Here is a 17,420-nt window from a genome sequence, read left to right on the forward strand (position 1 = left end):
AATTGAATGTTTGCCTTGTTGTATGACATTTGTATTGTAAATAAGAACAATTATTTGTAAGAATCATCAAAAATGGAGGCTATGACGTAGCTTGCACATCAAGAACCATTGGTGGATCAAGTGTACTTAAAAATAAATTACAGCTCCCAATTTGAAATTCACATTTCATGCAAAAAACACTAATGGTTTTTGTTTTCTAAAGAACATAATTTTACCCATAGATTTGTCTTAAAGGTGCTTAGAAATGTAAATGTACGCCAAAATGTGCTGTAGTAATTTATTTTGATTTACTCTGAATCCGCCACTATCAAGAATTAACAATTTCCATCGCTGCTGAAAGTGAGAAGAAGAATGTTGATGATTTTTTTGCAACTCGATAATGCATGTTCTTTGGCATAAATAGTTAGCTTGTCTATTTTAGTGTGCTATGTTTAATTATCTCTACACTCCCACTGACCTCAAAAACAATGATTTGCAACACTAAATATTATGATTTTATTTCATTTAAATTACTGGTGAATCACTTGGTCGATGCATTGCATACAGACCTATTTTTATTGACAAAAACCTCTCTCCCACTGCTGTTTCTTGTCAACATGACTGCACGTAAAGAATTTGGTTGCCATTGTGTGTACGAAGTCATCTTTAATAGTTTTAATCAATGCTGGGGAAATTGGTAATTTTTTTCGCATTTGAGATTATTTCACGCCAGAAAATTTTAATAATTTGTCCTGTGGAATACCACATCAGTTAGTTTGATTGCTTAATCATGCAAATTTTGGCATTTTTCGAAACAGTGGTTTGACTGTGACGTCATGCAGATGTTATGTATAAGTCTGTCTTATTTTAATTTGTAAATAATTTGATTTTTTTTTTGGAAAGATAAGGAGTATATTAAGCCATGTAACTTTAAAAAATTAAATGAAGAAATGCTATGGATTGCTTGCCGTACGTTATATATTTTTATCAAAAATAGAGAAAACTACATGTACTGTATACATTACTACTTATCTAAACTACAGAAAACATTAGAAATAAATGATACTTAATGCCAAAACTAAATCAAAATTTTTCCATTCCGTCACAGCCAAATATGTTCTTTTTTTTCAAGGAAAGGGCTTCGTTTGATCTGGAAGAAAACATAATCGAAAAACAAAATTGGGTATTTCATGACTTCGAATTCAGCCACGTTGCTGCGTCCCTGAGAGAGAACACCTTGTAATGCTAACCTGACAAACATAATTTTATAGAAAATACTAAATTTAAAAATAGCATCCATTTAAATACAATCTTCTTTATTTTAAATAATTAATAGATTCGACAAGTCAAACATACGTATAGCTACACGAAAGCAAAACTGAGTGCTTAGTTTGTGAATTATTTTGCTTTTATTACTTCTGAAAATTCTTATGATTTATTAGCATATCATTCTTTACCAAGTTTAGAATGCACAGAAATGGGAATTACAGATTTCACAGTATTTTTAGAAGTATTTTGATTATGTTCAATTAATTGAAAGGTAAAAATACTTGCAACTAGAAATCATAGGAGCTATATACAAACCTCGAGATTCAAAAATTTTTCCATTAACCAAGACATACTTATTATTGAGGCCAGTGGTCACAAATGAAGCATACGACAAAGTAACTATCCAACCTGAGCCCATTGGAGATGCCGTAGTTATGCCAGTTCGACGGTAGACCACGTTGTTACTATTTACTCCATATACATCACCAGCTGCCCCAGTCTTAAAAAAAAGAAAAAATATTAAAACACTAATTTTGTAGTTATTAATTTAGAGATCAATTTGTAAAATAAACAATACCACTACAAGAAAATAATAACACATAAAGAAATAAAATTTGCATAATGCTCATTCAGCAAGTTTGCGTTAGTTAAATGATTGTTCAAGTTACTGAAATCGTTTCAGGAACTGTTAATGATGGTTGCAGTGAGTCTGGGACTGAATTTTTTTTCACTTCTTACCAGTGATGTTCCTTCCAGTCAAAAGAAAAAATGTTATTTAGGCAGGCAATGTTAAATTAATTTACCCTTTTGTGGTTAATATGTTTGCTGTGTGCGGGAAGATTGTGTTGGAGGTGGCTAGTGAAGGCAGTTATATGCATGGTCCATTTTATGTATTAGATTGTCAATATGTATAGTTTAATTTTAAATACTATGTCTAGTATGCTTCTTGAGTGTGTGTGGGGTGGCGTGCCTAGTAGTTATAGTGATATGCTATTTTTAAGAATTACATTGTCAATATATATAATTCAAATTTAAATGTATAGTTTTCTACATAAAAATAATTAGATTTACAATAATAAAATAGACTTTACGATAAAACCCCACACAGGATTTATGCCAGTAGCCTACTAAAATCTAATGTAAAATTCATCAAAATATTTTTAGCTCGTATATTGGTAATAGCTTTTGGATAGGAGAATTGAAGTATGCTTGTTGCAAGTTGTAACTTGTGCCATTTTGATGAACCTTGATAAAACTTTTTTAAAAAGATCGAAGATACCAGCGTTCTTTGTCATTGTATATATAATAAGTGCAAACTTCATTTTTCTCATTTTTTTAATTGAAAGAGACCTTTTTGTTGTAAAACATAGACTTGCATGGTCGTGGTAATAATAGTAAATAATGCTTTGAGCGGTGTGTTTGCAATGGTCAGCGAAAACTAGAAAGCTTAAAATGTTTTGTCTTAGTGCAATATAAATAAAAGGAAATTTTTGGTTTTAATCAAAGGAGACATCATGAAGCTGATGTTATTACAATAACCACTAATCTATATGCGGTACGTCTAGCACAACTTGCAGCGAAATTTTTAGTAAAACCTATCTTGGCTGGTGGTGTTTATTTTAGAGTTATTAACATCAGTCACCACTGTTTTGTAATTTAAACTACGCGCTTAAATATCATAAAAGTTGGGTTGTTTTTCAAAAACAAAAAATAAAAATTGTGCAGCATGGTCTTTTACCTTTGAGCGAGAATTGAATTATCGACAAACCTCGATTTGCTTAAGAGCTCCTCCGATATGAGTCCAACTTGTTCCAGCACAATTTTGCGCAGATACCCCGGAACGGTAAAAAATTCGGTCATTAACATTTACACCCCAGCATCCCAATGCACCACAACTGATGTATTTTAATTTACCAGAAACATGTTTCCATCCTGTTCCTTGACGATTATTAGTTGAAATGCCTAATAAAATAGGGAAGTTACGATATATTTTCAACGAATGATTAAAGATATTTTTTACTCAAAGATATTTTTTAGTCAATTGTTTAGTCAAGTAGTTGAACGTCAGAGGAGAGGACCCAAAAGATTACATTTGTATTAATTTGTACTTTTTCGAAAAACTTATCAACGTGCTGTAAACAGAAAAAATAGCTGTAGCTACTTTTATTTGCCAAATTTGACTTCATGTTTTGATTAAATAGATATGAGCTTTAGTAAGAATACGACTATACGACTACGAGTCACCACCAATGAACTCTATTAAAACACTGGAACGATAACTACAATGCAAAAGCCATACGATAAAACGAAGCCCCAATTTCGCGGATATGGAGTAATTTTTTAGGTATATGTGTTATCATTGGCGTAGCCAGCCCGCTAATTTGGTCGTGCTATATAAATTTAAGACCATTATCATTTAGCATTTCTTTAGAAATCTAGTGTTTTTACACTGAGTGAACACAGAAAAATTTACATAACACGACCAAACTTGCGGGCTGGCTACGCTCCTGTGTGTTATATACCTAAAAGTTATATAGCGAGTTGTGTCCGTCGATTGTCACAAATATAGAAAACATGGCCTGCTTCACAACATGCTATTTTAGTAATACGTGTGGAGAACTTTAAATATGTCGTGTTCTTAAACTTTACGATTGTTGTATAGAGGATTTTTAATGACACGTTCTTTTTTCTGAAAAATAAGCTATGACAAAGTCATTTGAAGATGTTGACGATTATTGTTTTTAGTCTGCAAAATGTTTACACGACTTGAGAGCTTTAGTTTTCGATCAGAATGCTGATTTCTTAATTTTTGACATATAACACATTAAATAGATGAAAAAAGGTAAGAAATACCTAAAAAGAACATTTCATTCCTTTTTTTTTATCAAACTCGTCATGGAAAATGAGAAAAACAATGTTTTGAAACCATTACGTATTTGCTTTTTCCCCAAACTTGCCTTCCTTCTTCCGAAACTTCCCCATTCATCAAAAGTGCCCAAAATTTGCATGTTCTTAAAAGCTATCATGTATTTTTGCCTTTTGGTAAAATAATGCTGGATTTAGCTCAAAAATAAAAGAAATTAACTTCTATTAAATTGCTCATTGTTTTTCGTACGGAAAATGAACAAGACCGCGCATCTGCATTGTATCCAGCAGTATGGATCATACCTACAAAGCCACTTGTGGGCCTGGATCATACAAACAAAAAAGCGATATTCTTGGCTTCAAAGATGGCGGCAAAGTTATCGTCACATTTAATTATAGAGTTCGCTGGTCATTACAAAGACGAAGTTTGACCGTGTAAGGCCTTGATTGTTAAAATTAGTATTGTAAAACAATTTCTTAGAAAATAAAAAATATACCTGCTTTCTTTGCTTTAAAATTAAGGCATCGTAGTCACGAATACGAATTTTTAACAGAACGTCGTATAGTCAGAGAGATGACGGCTACTTGTTTTGTTGTCACAACAATGTTTTGCGCCAAAATGACGTACTTCTTACTCATAATCGTACTCTATGCTAAAAAATTGCAATTGAATACCTGTACGACAGTAGATGTTGTCGTTACTGTTTACTCCATATACAATCCCTTCCGGACCAGAATCGATCTGTTTTAAGCGTCCAGGTATATTTTGCCATGAAGAGCCACCCAGAAAGTAATATATTTGATCGTTACTGTTTACTCCCCAAACACCAGCTGCACCAACAGAAACGTGCTTTAGGCCGCCAGAAATATGAGTCCACGAATAATCTGTGTTAAGGCGGAAAATATTGTCATGATGGTTCACACCCCAAACACCCTCAGAAAGACCGTGATCAATTTGTTTCAATGAGCCTGGTATCAACCGCCATTGTCCTGTTCATAGATGAAAAAAGCATAATTAACAAGTATTATAATAGCTTTAAGGAATAAAAACATGAAACTGAATTAACTGTGAGTTATAGATTACGTCAACTTCATGTTGGATTTAGGTAAAGGCAAGAAAGTTTACTTTTTAGAGGAAAACGTTAAAAGAAAAACAAAATTCTAATTTAAATTATTGTTTGAAGAAAGATTGAAAATTCATTCATTAACACTTTTTAAAAGTACTTCCATAAATGTAGTCTTATGCAGAAGGGAATGTGATGCAAATTAACAGAACCCGTGTGACATAATAATTCACACAAAAAGTGCTCAGTAAGTAGATTAGCATATTTTTCAAAAAAGCCAAAGTAATTTGTTATGATAAATGTTAAAAAAAGTGTCAAAGGCTGTGAGCATCAGTTCGCCGGTGATGTCAAAAACAGAGAGATTTTTATGTAAGTGTTGTGTGTGTTAAATTTTATTTATTTATTAGTAGACACATCTCTAATACACGAAATGTTTTCGGCAAGGTATAGCTTCTCTGAAAATAATAACTTTGACTTTGTCTCAGAAACATTGAGCAAATAATAAAGCATAGAATTCCCTTGCAGAAAATAATACATAGTAGCGTATAAGATACAAAGTTACATTCCTTCAATTTGCAAAATTAAGAGTCAGTGGAATATTTTCAATTATTTTAACTAATTAAAAATAGCTCATATTTTCATCTGGAAAATCCAAAGACAAACTACAAACTATATATTTTCACAGTTTTAAGTACATGCAAAATATTCAAAAGGACCAATATGGATAAAAGATAATTCATGTTAAACATTTGCTAGTCATTCATCAAAAAACCATAGAAATAGTTTAACTTACCATTAAACTTAAAGATTTTGTCATTTTGATCAATTCCGAATACATGAGTTAAGCTAGCTGACACGTGATCAAACTTAGGAGCAGCAATGGATCTCCAATGTGTTCCAGTAGGATTAGAGGAGCTGATTCCTTCACGGACATATAATGTTCTGTGAATGTTCACACCGTAAACAGCACCACTTGCTGTCGTCTATAAATAGCGATTTCTTTTAAATTATAATACATAAATTAATAAACTACTGAAAAACGAGCAAAATGTTTTAAATATTTGAGTTGTAGCAGTATAGCCTCTTTTCAAGCTGTGAATTACTTAAAATTTTACAGTCTAATTATTCTATGCAAATTCATATAAATTCATATAATTAACTGGTAAGAAATATATGTGCAAAGCATATTTTTTTACAACAAAATAAATTTGCTTTGAAACAAAAACTATAAATTTTAAGGATGAGGAAAATCTACAATGCTCGACAAACATTTCACACTAACTTTTCATTTTGCTGACATTTTGATTGGCAAATGCTTTTGACTGGTAACAGTGACTATGGATTCTAAATTGGTTATAGAAAGTCCTTTTCGACATATTAACTTGTATTCTGTAATCTGGTGTGGTCTACTGATCCTAAAGATGCACGAATTTCGCTCAATTTGCTTTGAAAAGTCAAATTTATAATTTTTACAGCTCTCTTTCTATTTTTTTATGTTTGGTTCATCAGTATCGCTATATACTGTTACCCGATCCTTTTCGTACGATAAATTCAGCGGGATACTTGGGCCCAGAGAGAATTAGCTCAGTTCGGACGCTTTCAATATTGCATTCTTGATAACATAAAATATTGTTCTTTCTATATACAATGGTGAATCTATCCGTTAAGCTCATCGTTGTCTGCTCTCTAGAAAATTTCCTGTTTATCCCTTGTTGTCTCTACTCGTGTTCCACTTATCTATTACTATCCTAATCAGTGGAAATTATTGTTTGTCAGGTGCATAATACTGTAATTGAAGTTTTCGCAATGATTTATCCTATATATTGTTAGACGGAAATCGTCTTAAAATTTGGGTCAATATTGATTTTCGTTGAATATTTACGACACTAGCACTAACTATGATCTCAAAGTGAACTATTTTCATGACAAATATTTGTATTGTACCAATAATTTAAGAATGTGAGCTATTATAAAAAAGTATTTTTTTTAACTGGGCCATGTGTTTGTCATGACACGTCAGATCTTAATATATTACTTTCCCTAAAATATGAAAAACAGGCGTAGCAAGCTTTCCTTCAAATTTGCGCAGACTGTAACTGCACAGACCTTTCAGGAATTGAGGGTTTGCCCACTGGCTAGACACGGTGCAGTTATTAAAATAATCTGCTTAAACTGCCAGGCCTCATATATTGGGAAGACTGTCATAAAATGAAAAATAAGACTTGCTAAATACAAACGAAAATGTTCTTTTAAAAAACTCGGAGGTGACCAAAAGGCTGTGGTCTCCTATATGGCGATTTGCAATAAAACATCTCCTGATGAATCTCCTTTAAAGACACTGATTTTATTCAAAAGGATTTGAATTGTATGATTTTTTTTCCTATGTAGCTATAACAAAACATTTAATGTGTGCTCCCTCGGAAAATATTGAGTTTTGCTTTCCCTCGGCTCTCATGCAATGTTTCCCAGAGACTCTTAGAAAACAAAACATATTAAGTGTATAATGTATTTGTGCGTTGTTAAAATTTAAAATGACACACAAATAAACATTTATTTAAACAAACAGTTAGTGAGCAGCATTTGTGTGCTAATGGTAAGAAAGTGATGCACATAAAACATGGCAAGACACAAATTTTGCAACAAAAAACTCATACCTCAATTTGTTTCAGTAATCCTGGAATGTTGACCCAGTTCAATCCTTTACAGTTAGATGCAGTAACTCCTGTTCGGAAATATATAAGATTGTTGTTGTTGACACCCCAACAGCCAAATTTTCCACAGCTAACATATTTTAATTTTCCAGGTATCCATTTCCAGCCAGTTCCCTTGGGATTGGACGCAGTGATTCCTGTTCTACAGTATATATTATGCCCAGAATTTACACCATACACTATTCCTGTTGGTCCTGAATCGATTTGCATTAAACCTCCTGCAAACATATCGAAACACTTTTAAAACTGAATCGAAATAGCTGCTCAGTAACTGCACTCTTTCAGTAACTGCACAGCATAATTGCACTGTAAATGCTGTAATCTGATTGGCTAAAAATATATAAGTCAACAAAACTTTGCAGTTGCAATCGTGTGAAATTCAAGAAATACATACAATGTAAAAAATAAAAACATGAAACCGAGTACTGTTTTTCTAGGTAATAATAAAAAGTTTCGATGTGAAATAAAGGCTTTCCAAAGGCTTTTCCTTTTTCTTCCTTTCATGAAACGCCTTTCTACTACGACTATAATATACCATCTGCAGAAATTGTTAAATTTTAGTCTAGATTAACAGTACCATCCTTTATTTGACGTGAATTCCTCGCACAGCAAGTTTAAATGCTTCTCAAAGCTAAACTAACACAAATTTTCTGTTGTTTTCCAAAAAATGACACAAGAATTAAAATATGTTTGTACCGTACCAGACACTTGGGTCCAGCTTGTGCCAAATGATGAACTGAGCGTCACTCCTTCGCGATAATAAATATTGTCGTATTTATTCACTCCCCACACTCCAGCGTTTCCAACACTGACATGTTTTAATCCACCACTTACCGAGGTCCACCCATTTCCATTGCGTATAAAAATTTGATGATTACTGTTTACACCCCAAAGAATGTTATATGGACTTAAATCAAGTTGTTTTAGTCTTCCAGATTGCAAGGACCAATTTGGATGGTTACTTTGAACACCTTTTAACAAAAGTAATTGATGGATTCATTCAAATAACCTAGTCAAACATTATTTTCTTTTCATGAAATTTGTATCAGTCAAATCAGAGACTTTCATGTTTCTTAATTTTTTTGCTTACCTGTCAATAGAATCGTAAGCACGAAAAGGGAGTGACACAGCATTTTCATATGTTTCAAGTATTTGAAACCTGTTGAAAATATTAGATCCCTGTAAGAACAGTGTTATTAATATATTTAAACCCTAAAATTTACCTCAGTATATGCAAGTATCAGTTAGCAAAACTGCCTTAGTTGATATTTTTGCAACTGATTGTCATTAAATTATAGGAAAGGTTTCAAAAACTTTCAATTGTGTTAGATCGAAAAAAATCTGAAGTTTAAGCTCCAAATTTGCAAAAAATGTAGACTAAAAACTGAAAACTGTAAATTTGCATTTAGTTACGAAGGTGTATTTCGTATTGTGTCAACGTTGCTGAAGTGTTGCAAAAATAGGAACTAATATATGTTGCTTTTTGTGGTTATTATTAGGTAATCAAACAAATAAGAATGAGGGTGCCCCCAAATACAAATTAATAATAGGCTCTTTGTTCAGGATAGTTAACGACAGAGAATTGTAATCGTGTTACATGGTTTATTACTTTTTTAAATGTGTCCTTAGAATGTGAAAAATTGCAATTTACTCTTTCGAGAATGAAAAACTTCATGGGGGTGAATACTCTCAGACACTAAATGGTCCTCAACAACGCCCCCCCCCCCAGTTTGCAGCTAGCAACTACACCACTTGCGAATCAAGGGCTTTAATATCACTCGACCTATTGATCTTAACCACAAAACCTGCAGGTGATCATGAATAACTGCAATAGTTCTTTGATATGTTAAAAATTTAGGCAAGAAGTTTATTCTCTCCCTCTCCCCATAAACCCCCCAATTGAAGCTTTTCTAGGCCTAGGCATCAGATTTTTATCTCATTAACCCCAACATAAAACCACTCATGTTTCACAACTGCAAATAAATTGATCTATCTAAACACAGGTTTCTACTATTGCTTAACGCCCTGTTGCTCACTGTAGCAGATTTGCAACAATTACTTCTCCAACTTCTTGAAAAAAGATTTACAACATGCCGAAATTGATTTAAAGATGCAATACGGTAAAGAAAATCGAAAGTTAACTGCAGCGTAAACGTTTTTGAGAAACTAATCATATTTTGGTTACACTAATTTTTTTACGAACCTATGAATTTTTTGTTTCAAAACATTTACAGTGTTTATATATAACCAGTGCTGTAGAAGGGTTGAGAAACTTGGGAGAGGAGCCCTCCTTTTACCTTTGAAATTGGTTATTTTTTTAAATTCATGGCTTCAGCTTCGTCAAACGACTGCCCTTTGAAAAATTTAGTTCTACAGCACTGTATATAATATAAATAGAAGACAACAGCTCAATGTATATCTCAATAGGAATTTATAAAATATTTCAGAAGCAGTCTAGAATCTTTTCATGATAGTTTAAATAGTATATATCTTTAATGCATGTGTTCTCCATTTTACGTCGGCATAAAGTCACCTACATTATAGCACAAAACGCCCACGAAGATAAAACTTGTGAAAGTTCGACAATCTAGAGCAAATGGAGAATGTCAAAATATGGCGAAGATCCGCATGATGGCAGCGTGAATGAGATACACACAGTAAAATTTCCGGTGTATTGTTTGATAAAAGAGTATAAGCAGGGACGATGAGCAAGGCTTACAAAACAGTAGTTAGAACAGTAATTTTAATTTTTTTGGCGACAATCCCAATGTGGAAAAGAAAGGAATCAGAACTAGAAGCTGCATAGATTAACATGGCATGGTTTCCTTTAAAAGCGATACAATAAGACAGAATCAAAAATGCAAATATAAGATATTCACACCATTAGAAAAAAACTCAGAAAGGTCACGCTTTTGCCATTTGCAGAGATAAGATAATGAGTGTATAGATAAAAGAAGGCCGAGTTTAGAACTGAACGGTAAGAGACCTAGAGGAAGAGAAAAGATGAACCATCATAATGTTTTTAGCCATAAATGGAAGAGGTAAATTGTGCTGCTTTTCGTACTTAATGTTGATTAAAATGCGATAAAACAGAACAATTGAGTATGTTGCAAAAATTTTTTGAACGAAAATCAGATATTGGATATACCAGCGGAAATACATTAGGGAGCTTTAGCAAAGAGTACGAATATGACTACGGGTACGAAGTATGTCATTTTGGCGCAAAGACATTGTTGCACGTTGCCGTCATCAATCAAAACTTTCATGTATTCCGTATGCAAAATGAAAGTAAAACAAACAGTAAAATAGTACAAATATATCGTTCATAAAATGAAAAATAGGGAAGATTTCTCTCTATAGAATTCTATATTCTCGCAAAATCAGTGTTATCAATTCATTAATATTATTAGTGACAAACTGACAAAGGTGTCCAGTTGCAATGCGATGTGTGATATTTTAGCGTATTCACAGTAAGACAAAAAAAAAGATTTTAGATAGTGTACGATCTTTAATAAAATAAGAAACGATGTAATAATCAGCGAACGGCTAATTTCCGTGAACATTCGGTTGATTGTCTATTTTTGAAAAACTACTGATTTGCGGCCGTGATTTATGAGTAGTGCAAATCAATCTTTTCTTATGTCGACGGATTTTTTGAAGACACAAACACCGTGTATGAGTTCTAGAAAAACATTTTGCCCCTCGGCTCATCTTTTCTTAGGTAAGCTGTTGGCAAACATCACAAAACAAAGCGTGTTTATCATAAAATATACTTATTTTACATCTAAAAAGTAAAAAGCCAATGCTAAACTTCATATATTGCATCAGAACTGACATTGTCTGGAAAGTAAAACTCAGACGCAAATCATACAATGCTCATAACACTGCTACAGTGACATAAGTATAAGTAAATAAAATGGCGGCACTTAAAATTCAAATTTAAATCGCAAAATACAAAATGCAGAAGTACAGTTCACAGTCAATGATATGCCTGATTCGAAAATACCAGATTTTTTCTACACGTTAATTGAAAAATAGTTTCGCAAATTTAAGAACTTTTGAATAATGAAAAGAAATACATACTGCCGAACATGATGAATCATTTCACGACTTTTATTTCATATTACAATACCAAACAGAGTTAAAGCAATGAGCTTTGACATACCTTCCAATCTTCCTAACTTGTAATCCTGAGCACTTCTACAATGTCGTAAAATACCCCCAAAAAGCTATAGCAAACAATGTATGCTCAGTTTACAGAATTATACAAGTCCTTCCACTTCGTAACTAAATATTTGACGTAATATCTACAAAACTGAGGTGCATCGGACGGACAATAAAATGGGGAGGGTGTAGATCTAAAACTTATGCGAGATATGATGGATACGGCTAGGGTTAGGTGTTGGCTTTAAAAGGTAGGAGTTATTTGCATAAGCGAATAATAACTTTATTGCTTCTGCGCGTTATGTTATAGTTTAAATTGTAAATAGGAGGTATGTTAATCAGAGAGAAATGAAGAGAGGGTGGGACACACTCATAACACATACAAAAGTACTGGGAAATTTGTTACTATTCAGGTTATTTACTTAAAGCAGTCCGCGTGCTAAGGTCATGAAGCTCAAGGTTAATTGCGGACGCTGCAATAGCAAACAGATGTTTGCTACAAATATTTGCAATACATGCACATAGTGTGATTCACGTGCACAGGTGTTAGCCTCATAGGTAATGTACAAACAAATCACATGTCATTTAACAAGTGGCCTTCGCCAGGTGAAGTTTATTAAAAACTTCCATCCTTCCATCCCCCTTTTCTCTTTGTCGATTTTGCATGTACTATTTAGACTTGTTTCCGGGGTGGCGCTTTTATCACTCCACCTTTTCTTAGCTATACAGAAAAACTTTATTCGTAAAGATTTTTGTTTAAACTGCGTAAAATAATTACTTTAAATTATGTTATATTTGTTATTTCTATTTTATTAAATCGGCATGTGCTTTCACCTATTGCCAGTTTTTACCCAAAAGAGAGTACTCATTAATGTCATGCGCACAGAAAACAGAGCTCATCGGCCTCAGAACCTCTTTTGAATTTGGATTTTGCTATGATTAAGCGGAAGCGAAAACAACTTTTATTATTAATTAAAATTGCTGTCGGGCATGTAGAGACGGCGTTTTTATAAAAAAGTGCGGAGCTTGCGTGACGTATGAACAGTTGCGTTTTAATCTTATCTATGCGGATCGTATTTTTGTATGTGAAACGCGTGTTTAACTATAAAAGAAGGCGCACAAAAGGTATAATGCATGATCAAAGAAATGTTTGTTTAGCCTATTTGATCAAGGCTTATGATTGGTTGGAAACACAATTAAATACATAATGCTAAAGAAATGCTAAATAATGTCATTGCTGTTGTCTGATCGATTCACTAAATTTGACGGAGAAGCAAAAGATCTTCCACACGACAAAATTAATATAATTTGGCATGAAGTTCTTGTTTGTGTTATTTTTCAAACTTATGCACAAAAAAGAATAAGCTTCGAGATGTGTAAGGAAACTCTTGTTCGCTAAAAATAAAAATTTCATATTATTGTTAAAGGAAAACTCATTGCTTTTGATTTTGCCAGGTCATACATTCACAACAAATTCATGTCTGTCTAGTCACAAAATGTTAAAGAAGAATGCTGAAGAAATCTCAATTTTATTGACAATAAGAACATTTGCTTTTGGTGTACGTAGCTAAATCTGACAAAATCAAGCCATTTCTATAGTTGTACTTATGTGCCACGTCAAGTATATTCTTGCTTTGCTGAAGCGGAATTTTGCTGAATGCTATAGATGAGCTACTCAATACAACAATTTTACTTCATGATCTCAACCAAGATCTCAACATCTGGTTAAATGCACAAACGCCATTTTTATTTCACATCTATTCTCACTTACTCATATTAACTCGAAGGGTGATGTCATTTACTTAGCTTTCAACAATATCATACAATCATTTTTATCTAATTTTAGCTTATACTAAAATATCGTATCGTAAAACAATAATCCTACCATGAACTGTTTATTGTAAAATGCAGTTTCGTTTTCCACGTTGTTTTAGATAGCTATACGAGTATTTTGTATGTGGTTTGTAATTTACTTGATAAGACGATGTGTTTTTGAGTAGAGACACGAAATGTTACAGACTGGTCTCAAAACTATCGTTTCCTGTCCTGTATATAAAAGAAACAAGATGTTTACTTTGGAAACAATCCCAACGTGGAAAAGAAAGGAGTCAGAACTAGAAACTGCATAGATTAAGATGGCGTGTTTTCCTTTAAAAACGATACAATAAGAAAGAATCAAAAATGCAAATATAAGATATTCACACCATTAGAAAAAAAAACTCAGAAAGGTCACACTTTTGTCATTTACAGAGATAAGATAATGAGTGTATAGATAAAAGAAGGCCGAGTTTAGAACTGAACGGTAAGAGACCTAGAGGAAGAGAAAAGATGAACCATCATAATGTTTTTAGCCATAAATGGAAGAGGTAAATTGTGCTGCTTTTCGTACTTAATGTTGATTAAAATGCGATAAAACAGAACAATTGAGTATGTTGCAAAATTTTTGAACGAAAATCAGATATTGGATATACCAGCGGAAATACATTAGGAGCTTTAGCAAAAAGTACGAATATGACTACGGGTACGAAGTATGTCATTTTGGCGCAAAGACATTGTTGCACGTTGCCGTCATCAATCAAAACTTTCATGTATTCCGTATGCAAAATGAAAGAAAAACAAACAGTAAAATAGTACAAATATATCGTTCATAAAATGAAAAATAGGGAAGATTTCTCTCTATAGAATTCTATATTCTCGCAAAATCAGTGTTATCAATTCATTAATATTATTAGTGACAAACTGACAAAGGTGTCCAGTTGCAATGCGATGTGTGATATTTTAGCGTATTCACACTAAGACAAAAAAAAGATTTTAGATAGTGTACGATCTTTAATAAAATAAGAAACGATGTAATAATCAGCGAACGGCTAATTTCCGTGAACATTCGGTTGATTGTCTATTTTTGAAAAACTACTGATTTGCGGCCGTGATTTATGAGTAGTGCAAATCAATCTTTTCTTATGTCGACGGCTTTTGTGAAGACACAAACACCGTGTATGAGTTCTAGAAAAACATTTTGGCCCTCGGCTCATCTTTTCTTAGCTAAGCTGTTGGCAAACATCACAAAACAAAGCGTGTTTATCATAAAATGTACTTATTTTGCATCTAAAAAGTAAAAAGCCAATGCTAAACTTCATATATTGCATCAGAACTGACATTGTCTGGAAAGTAAAACTCAGACGCAAATCATACAATGCTCATAACACTGCTACAGTGACATAAGTATAAGTAAATAAAATGGCGACACTTAAAATTCAAATTTAAATCGCAAAATACAAAATGCAGAAGTACAGTTCACAGTCAATGATATGCCTGATTCGAAAATACCAGATTTTTTTCTACACGTTAATTGAAAAATAGTTTCGCAAATTTAAGAACTTTTGAATAATGAAAAGAAATACATACTGCCGAACATGATGAATCATTTCACGACTTTTATTTCATATTACAATACCAAACAGAGTTAAAGCAATGAGCTTTGACATACCTTCCAATCTTCCTAACTTGTAATCCTGAGCACTTCTACAATGTCGTAAAATACCCCAAAAGCTATAGCAAACAATGTATGCTCAGTTTACAGAATTATACAAGTCCTTCCACTTCGTAACTAAATATTTGACGTAATATCTACAAAACTGAGGTGCATCGGACGGACAATAAAATGGGGAGGGAGGGGGTTGTAGATCTAAAATTTATGCGAGATATGATGGATACGGCTAGGGTTAGGTGTTAGCTTTAAAAGTTAGGAGTTATTTGCATAAGCGAATAATAACTTTATTGCTTCTGCGCGTTATGTTGTAGTTTAAATTGTAAATAGGAGGTATGTTAATCAGAGAGAAATGAAGAGAGGGTGGGACACACTCATAACACATACAAAAGTACTGGGAAATTTGTTACTATTCAGGTTATTTACTTAAAGCAGTCCGCGTGCTAAGGTCATGAAGCTCAAGGTTAATTGCGGACGCTGCAATAGCAAACAGATGTTTGCTACAAATATTTGCAATACATGCACATAGTGTGATTCACGTGCACAGGTGTTAGCCTCATAGGTAATGAACAAACAAATCACATGTCATTTAACAAGTGGCCGTCGCCAGGTGAAGTTTATTAAAAAATTCCATCCTTCCATCCCCCTTTTCTCTTTGTCGATTTTGCATGAACTATTTAGACTTGTTTCCGGGGTGGCGCTTTTATCACTCCACCTTTTCTTAGCTATACAGAAAAACTTTATTCGTAAAGATTTTTGTTTAAACTGCGTAAAATAATTACTTTAAATTATGTTATATTTGTTATTTCTATTTTATTAAATCGGCATGTGCTTTCACCTATTGCCAGTTTTACCCAAAGAGAGTACTCATTAATGTCATGCGCACAGAAAACAGAGCTCATCGGCCTCAGAACCTCTTTTGAATTTGGATTTTGCTATGATTAAGCGGAAGCGAAAAAAACTTTTATTATTAATTAAAATTGCTGTCGGGCATGTAGAGACGGCGTTTTTATAAAAAAGTGCGGAGCTTGCGTGACGTATGAACAGTTGCGTTTTAATCTTATCTATGCGGATCGTATTTTTGTATGTGAAACGCGTGTTTGACTATAAAAGAAGGCGCACAAAAGGTATAATGCATGATCAAAGAAATGTTTGTTTTGCCTATTTGATCAAGGTTTATGATTGGTTGGAAACACAATTAAATACATAATGCTCTAAAGAAATGCTAAATAATGTCATTGCTGTTGTCTGATCGATTCACTAAATTTGACGGAGAAGCAAAAGATCTTCCACACGACAAAATTAATATAATTTGGCATGAAGTTCTTGTTTGTGTTATTTTTCAAACTTATGCACAAAAAAGAATAAGCTTCGAGATGTGTAAGGAAACTCTTGTTCACTAAAAATAAAAATTTCATATTATTGTTAAAAGAAAACTCATTGCTCTTGATTTTGCCAGGTCATACATTCGCAACAAATTCATGTCTGTCTAGTCACAAAATGTTAAAGAAGAATCCTGAAGAAATCTCAATTTTATTGACAATAAGAACATTTGCTTTTGGTGTACGTAGCTAAATCTGACAAAATCAAGCAATTTCTATAGTGGTACTTATTTGCCACGTCAAGTATATTCTTGCTTTGCTGAAGCGGAATTTTGCTGAATGCTATAGATGAGCTACTCAGTACAACAATTTTACTTCATGATCTCAACCAAGATCTCAACATCTGGTTAAATGCACAAACGCCATTTTTATTTTACATCTTATCTCACTTACTCATATTAACTCGAAGGGTGATGTCATTTACTTAGCTTTCAACAATATCATACAATCATTTTTATCTAATTTTAGCTTATACTAAAATATCGTATCGTGAAACAAT

The 17,420-nt window shown here is 33.1% G+C and overlaps 1 protein-coding gene across 1 annotated transcript; it reads right to left on the reverse strand.

Moving 5' to 3' along the window:
• Positions 1 to 939: 939 nt before the first annotated feature.
• On the reverse strand, positions 940 to 15,563 carry LOC124454310. The gene is made up of 9 exons (XM_047005131.1): positions 15,540 to 15,563; positions 8,979 to 9,047; positions 8,590 to 8,859; positions 7,832 to 8,106; positions 5,971 to 6,160; positions 4,789 to 5,103; positions 3,017 to 3,210; positions 1,564 to 1,747; positions 940 to 1,129 (listed from the first exon to the last, which is right to left on the reverse strand). Exons 2-9 carry the CDS (start codon positions 9,025 to 9,027, stop codon positions 1,107 to 1,109), a joined length of 1,500 nt encoding a protein of 499 aa, XP_046861087.1. The 5' UTR covers positions 9,028 to 9,047; positions 15,540 to 15,563; the 3' UTR covers positions 940 to 1,106.
• Between the last annotated feature and the right edge of the window lie 1,857 nt (positions 15,564 to 17,420).

The sequence above is a fragment of the Xenia sp. Carnegie-2017 genome, unplaced genomic scaffold (genome assembly GCF_021976095.1).
Source record: "Xenia sp. Carnegie-2017 unplaced genomic scaffold, XeniaSp_v1 HiC_scaffold_3, whole genome shotgun sequence".
Lineage (NCBI taxonomy): Eukaryota > Metazoa > Cnidaria > Anthozoa > Malacalcyonacea > Xeniidae > Xenia > Xenia sp. Carnegie-2017.